This window comes from Merops nubicus, unplaced genomic scaffold (genome assembly GCF_000691845.1).
Source record: "Merops nubicus isolate BGI_N331 unplaced genomic scaffold, ASM69184v1 scaffold1871, whole genome shotgun sequence".
NCBI classification, from domain to species: Eukaryota; Metazoa; Chordata; class Aves; order Coraciiformes; family Meropidae; genus Merops; species Merops nubicus.
The window spans coordinates 6,437-12,830 of NW_008588774.1; the positions used below are offsets into that span (position 1 = coordinate 6,437).

General features: G+C 41.7%; 1 protein-coding gene across 1 annotated transcript in view; it reads left to right on the forward strand.

The window, feature by feature from the left end:
• Positions 1 to 6,187, forward strand: part of LOC103781622 (protein transport protein Sec16A-like) — a gene marked incomplete at its 5' end in the record, with an annotated part of 11,621 nt that extends 5,434 nt beyond the window's left edge. Inside the window, 10 exons of the mRNA XM_008949345.1 lie at positions 1,078 to 1,250; positions 1,487 to 1,564; positions 1,791 to 1,847; positions 2,506 to 2,617; positions 2,945 to 3,082; positions 3,678 to 3,778; positions 4,151 to 4,225; positions 4,849 to 4,908; positions 5,818 to 5,892; positions 6,119 to 6,187. Coding sequence (XP_008947593.1) covers positions 1,078 to 1,250; positions 1,487 to 1,564; positions 1,791 to 1,847; positions 2,506 to 2,617; positions 2,945 to 3,082; positions 3,678 to 3,778; positions 4,151 to 4,225; positions 4,849 to 4,908; positions 5,818 to 5,892; positions 6,119 to 6,187 — 938 coding nt within the window. The remainder of the gene's footprint in view (positions 1 to 1,077; positions 1,251 to 1,486; positions 1,565 to 1,790; positions 1,848 to 2,505; positions 2,618 to 2,944; positions 3,083 to 3,677; positions 3,779 to 4,150; positions 4,226 to 4,848; positions 4,909 to 5,817; positions 5,893 to 6,118) is intronic.
• Positions 6,188 to 6,394: the final 207 nt, after the last annotated feature.

The window sequence follows — 6,394 nt, forward strand, 5'->3', positions numbered from 1 at the left end:
TAATTTTTTTTCTTTCCTGCTGTCTTTCCCCTTCAGCAGAATAAATAAAGAGCTAGTAGAAAAATTTTAGCCATAATGTTCTTCTCTAAAGTTTTTCTTTTAAATGGGGAGGGTGGATATCAGGCTGTTGTCTGTGAGTTTAATTTATCTTTCTCTGCCCTGCCTTCCTCTCCCACCTCCCAGAGTGATTCTTCCTAGCCAGAAGAACTTGTAACACATCAGCAAGTGAGACAAGCAGGCCCTAGAGAACAGTTCTGTGACTGGGTTTTAAAAGCACAGTGTTGACTACCACTGGGCCATGACTGGAAATGTGGAAGGTGTTTATCAAAATCCCAAACCCCTTTTTTTTTTATATGTATAGTGTTTTCACTGTTCAAATGTTGTCACAATGAATGTCACCTTGGAAGTTAATTTAGTCCCCTGAAGTGACAATTGTCTGAAACATTTTCAATAGGGCTGTGTTTGGCAACTGATAAAGGATGAGGAGACTTTTTAACTAGAAATTAACCATACTTATAGAAGAAACAGTGACATTTTTTTATGCCTGATGTTGAAGGAGAAAAAAAAATGCAGCATCCACTCCCTGGTGCAGCATTTTTATCTCTTTCCTCCTGTGGGCTGCTTAGCCTGCACAGCAGTGCCCTGGTTTAACTCGTTTGAATAGCCCAGTTCCATGGTAGTGTAACTGCTTGGCTAGACTTGAGCTCTTCTTCTGCACCTCCTGTATGTCAGGAGATCTAAGTACCCAAACAACCAGCTTGAATGTCTCTTAATTGTGTGGGAATTCTTGATTAAAGGTGAATGTTCTGTCAGATATTTAGCTGCTTGCTTATTGTGCATGTCCTGGCTTTATATCTAACCAGGCACCAGGACGAAGATCCAGATCTGCATCTCAGTCTTCAGCACACATGGTATGCCACAAGCAGGCTGCTTCTTTCACTGAATCTTTCTTCTTCCTTATGTTTACTTTTATCTGCTTTTGTATCTCTTCCTATTATGAACTTCTCAAAGAAGGAATTTGTTTAGCCATGTGAAGTGTTAATCCACCCCTCCAGCAGTGACAGCTTTGTCCTCTCCTGCTTGTAACACAGGGCTATGGGCGAAGATCCCGAACGACTTCTGAGTCCTCTGCTCACTCTGTGGGACGTGAGAGATCCAACTCTGCAGCACAACAGCCTTCTCCTTCTCCCTCTGTTCCTGCAGGCAAAGAGGCTAAAAAAGAAACAAAAAAGGAGCCAGCACCTAGAAAGGTAAACTTTCTAAGGAAGGTGGTTATAACTGGAAGAGATTTGTTAGTATATGTGGCAACTCCTGGTGTGGGGTATGGATTTAAGAGGTCCTGACCAAACTGCTGCTTTCTTTGTTGGGTGCAGCTCTGGGCTGAGATTTAAAATCTCTAATGGAAAGTGAATTGTTGCATGAATGTTTCTTTTAATCTGCCTGTAAAGACAGTATTGAGAGAATTAACTGATTAATGTATTTTTAGACTGGTGCAAACTGGCTTCGCTGGCTGATGGGAAAAGGAAAAAATGAAGCTCACCTTCCAGATGACAAGAACAAATCAGTAAGACTCTAACTCACAAAAACTGTATATATTTTCATTTGTTTATAATGTTTTCCTGGATGACAGATGAACATTGTTTTGACAAGTAAACAAATGTGTGTAAAATGTTCAAGATTATGCTTATTCCAAGACTTTCTTTTTACAAAAAAGATTGGATTTGGGTGGGAGGGGCAGTGCTTAACAGCTGTGTTTGAACTCCTAATCTTTGACTGTTGTTTTCTTGTAGATTGTTTGGGATGAACAGAAACAACGCTGGGTTAATCTGGATGAGCCAGAAGAAGAGGTAAAAATCTGAGTACTCATGATTTATCCAGGTGGAAAACTGTAGCCTGTAGTGGCACACAATTTTCTTTGATATTACTGCCTCTTAAGGGCTACCTTTTGATGCACTTGGATTAAAAAGTACAAGACTGAACAAGGCTACATGTTCTTAAAGTCTACATCCTTTTGGAACCATTTGTATCTTTAGTTGCTGCTGTGAATCCAGGAACTGCAATTGAATTTACAAAGGAATTTGCTCTAAACTTAGTCTGGTGTGTTTCTGCATGGAAGTTGGCATCACCTAGACAATTGCTTGGTGGTGGATTTGCAGCAAACAGAGTAGAGGGGGGAAAAGGGTAGGAAGGATTTATAGTTTTTAAAATGTAATGCATTGTATAGGAGAGAAAATCCCACACTCTGTCCATCCTCATCATTCAGAGATCATCTCAAAACATAAATGATCAATTTTATAAACATTTCCTTCTAGAAGGGGTGGAGATGGGTTGTAGAAGTACCCTGACATTAGTTATCAGATGGAAGGTGAGGAACATTGGTCTCCACTGCAGGATGTATGTCTGTGTACTCAATTTTGTGTGCTCTGGAATAGGGGAGGAAAAGGAGTCGTCAGCTAGATACTTGGTTTAAAACTGAATGATGCAGTTTGTTTGCTCTCCCTGCAGAGTAAGCCTCCACCACCACCTCCAACAGGATTTCCCAAAGTTCCTCAGACTGCTCCACCTGGGCCTGGAGGCCCCCCTGGTGCCCCTGTCAATGTGTTCTCCAGAAGAGCAGGTAATGGACAACATTGATGCTTCACATATTGAAGACTTCAGATTTTCTCTTGCATGCAATGTGGAGGCAGAAGTCTTGGGCTTTTCAGCAGTTATTTGGGAACAGCTGAAAACTCAGTGATATCACAGAGCTGTGGCTGTTGGTGGCTTTCTTTCTGCACTGTGGCTGCTGTCACAACTGTATCCTGATTTGGGTGGTGGTGTTTTTATCCCTGGAGCATGATTTTCTGATTCTGAAAGATGGCTTAACCAGCAGACTGTTCAAATAGACACAGGGGATGACTAACACAAGACTTTTTTCTGTTGTTTCTGGATTCTTCTGTTGTAGCTGGAAGCAGAGCCCGTTATGTTGATGTCCTGAATCCAGGTGGAACCAAGTCCAGTGGTGCTCTTCCTGCACCATCAGACCTATTTGCCCCTTTGGCACCAATGCCAGTTCCTGCAAATGTCTTTGTTCCAAACTCAGGTAAGTCATGAGTAGATAGAATTGTGAGGAGATTGTATGTTTGTTTATGATTATGTGGTTAAGAGTCACTTTTGGCAGTTTGTGTTACATATAGCCTTTAATGAACATTGAAGAATGTTCAATCTCATTCACTCCAGTTTGATTTAGAAGTAGAATCAGTCTGGGTACTGCAGTAAAACAAACAGGTTGGTAAAGCCCAGCTCTGCCTGGTGACTGGGTCATCCAAGCAGCAGAATTTGAAGTGTGCAGTATTCCTGTGTTGCTCAGTATCTCAAGCCCACCTCCAACACCTGTTCCTGGTTCCAGGATTGCTCTTTGGTGAAGGAAAGGGCAAGGTCTTACCTGCACACTCTGCTTACCATCTGTTTCCTGCTTACACTCCATGCTGTGTTGCACCAAGGTTATCTGCATGAACTGTACATGTCTCCTGCTCTCAGACTTGTAGGGAGTCTGGGGCATCTTGAGACATTGAACCTGCCCTCTTTAAATCACTTTTTTCCTGGGAGAAGATTGGTATTGCAGAAATTTAGCTCTGCTGATGTCCCTGCTTCTCATTCTGTGGAATCAAATGGGCTAAATCCCATTTCCTTTGTAGTTCCAGGGGAACCCCAGCCACTGGAAGGGAGTGGTGCTGCAGAGCACACACCAGCTTCAAGTCAACCCAACACAGATCCTGCTCCAGCTGTTGAACCAGAGGTGGGTGAGGAAAAATGCCTTGTATACATAAATCAAACTTCTGATTAAAAACCCCTCATGGTGCTGAATAGTAGTTTCCTAGCCACAGGACGAACAAAGCACATTGTCGTAGGGATTATGTTGGTGTGTAGCATTTTAATTAAACAAATGCAAGTGGAAATGGAAGTGGAAAGCCCATGACAAGTTGCAGTTCCTAGTTGGGCAGGGCTGCATGTTCTCTGGGCATAGGGAGGAGGACTGAGGGTGTCAAGGAACCATATACTGCATGGCTCGATGTATTGTAATGTTTTGCTTCAGTGGGATCAATGTGGCAAAAGTGTGAAATGGCATCATAGAAACAAAGATAAACAGAAGTCTGTTGTTTCATTTTAGTATTTAAATCCTGCAATCCTTCCTCCTGAATCTGGTCTGCCTGTGTCTAACCCCGATGGCTCCCAGTCAGGCGAGGTAAGGCTTGATCCAAAGTGGTTAGCTGGTGACTTTTGCAGCATATTTTAACCATCAGTTTGTATTGGACTTAACATGGGCCATCTAAACCACCAAGTAACTCATTCAGTTGTTGATGAATAGCCAAGATGGAATCATATGACTGCCTCCAAAATTGTGCTGACAAGATCTCTGGGCCCATAAGAGAAATTCAACCTTTGTCCTACAGTCTGTGGTGTAATCTTTTTTTATATAAGTAGACTTTTACAAGCCTTTTTTCAGAGTAAAAATGTCAATAGCAGTTTGAGGATCTCTTCTTGCCTCCATGCATGCATATAATTTCACTAATAAGTGCCAGACACCACGAGGAGAATAGATTGCTGTGTGCCAGGCAGAGTAACATTACCTTTGTTCCTACTAAATGATTTCTATACATAATTTTGTGCTTTTAAGAAATCCCTTTGATTTAAACTAACTTCTGGCTTTTACATTTTGGTTTTTTTTTTTAACTTGAAGTTGGTTTAACCTTTGGCAGTGAGACTTTTCCAATGGAATAAAAGGACTGAAAGCTTGGGGCAGTGACGTGCATGACGACTCTTTTATTTGTGTTTTTTTTGTATTTGTGTGTTCTTGCTGTTTTGTAGCTTTCGCGCTCTAGTTCAATGAGTTCATTATCACGTGAAGTAAGCCAGCATTTTAATCAGGTACATGTGGCTGGCCATTCTCATTTATGTTAACTCATTTACTTTTTCCCCCCCCCTCTTTAATTTTGCATTTGCTCAAATAGTACTAATGCTACTTTCAGTCATTTTCCCCCCCTCTTCTCATTTCACAGAAGTAACATTGAAAATAACTCATGATGTAGTGTTCCTTTTAACACTCAAACAGGGTCTTCAAGAGTTGTTTGTACTGATGAGAATGCATGTAATCCCAGCATGCTTTTTGTTCATGTTCACGTTCCTAAGAGATTCACTTAATAATTTTGATCAGCTCTTTCCTGGGATACCAAAGAAGTCTGTTGATTTTAAATAAACAAAAACAAAACCAAAAAAAAAAGTCCTCAAAAAGACACTCACGAGCAAAATCTTGTCGTTCTGCTGCTGCCACCAGCCTCAAATTGGTGTTAATACCATTGCCTGTTTCATCTGCAAAAGCCCCTGTAGGAATTAAAGGAATGCTTCATCTCTGCTCTAAGTTCCAGTGCTGGGGGGTCACTAAAGGGGTGACACAAACTCTGATCATTCTTAGTAAAGCAAAACTCAGCATAGAATATTTACTTGGGGGCAAGTCTTAGGGTCTAACTAACAAAAGCAGGAGGTACTAATTCAGCCCAGTCGCAGCGGTGTCTCGTTTTGGTTTTGCATGCCTTGGATTTCCAGAGCTAGTGACAGTTTCTGCATGTGACATGGTTCTGCCAGCTCCTACATTGAGCAGTGAGCTTAAAGCTACGGAGGGTTTGCGTACCGGCGCTCCTGGCAGCTGTGGCACTACGCTGCACTCTCCATGTTGTTGGCATTAGTATGTGAATATCTGCTCTGTGGGACTAAGCCACCCCCCTTTGAGAGGCAGAGGAGCTCTGCAGGTCTGTAACTTGGCTGTTTTCTGCTTCCTAGCCTGCTGCTGTGCCACCTCCGGGAGGACCCTCAGCAGGAGCCGTGCCGTTCTACAACCCTTCCCAATTTGCACAAGTGAGTAAAGGCCTCATCTTTCCTTTGAACAAAACTGTTGAACAAATGCATGATTTTATGTTTTATTGCTTAATCTGGACTGTTGAATGTAGTGTTAGATGTGTGCATAGACCAGCATAGCACCTTTTTGACACATTTACAGTCATACTTGGTTGACAATATTTTGTATTTTACCTCCAGTGTGACACTTTTACAGAACTTCTTTTATTCCTGTTCTCCTTTTCAGTCTCCTGCAGTCACTGGAAGTTCCAGACTGGGAAGAATTGGACAGAGGAAGTATCCAACATTGAAGTAGAAGACAATGGCTTTGTATTTGGAATTCTGAGTATACAAAGAACTGTTTGATCTTACGGGACATGGTATCAGTACTACCTGCAGTTGACATGATGAATTTGATGATGGATGATTTCTTTTTTCCATGGTCTCCCTGCTCGCACCTCATCTAGGCAAATCATTACCAAACATGAAATATATGTAACTTTTCCTTTTTAAAAAAACTGGC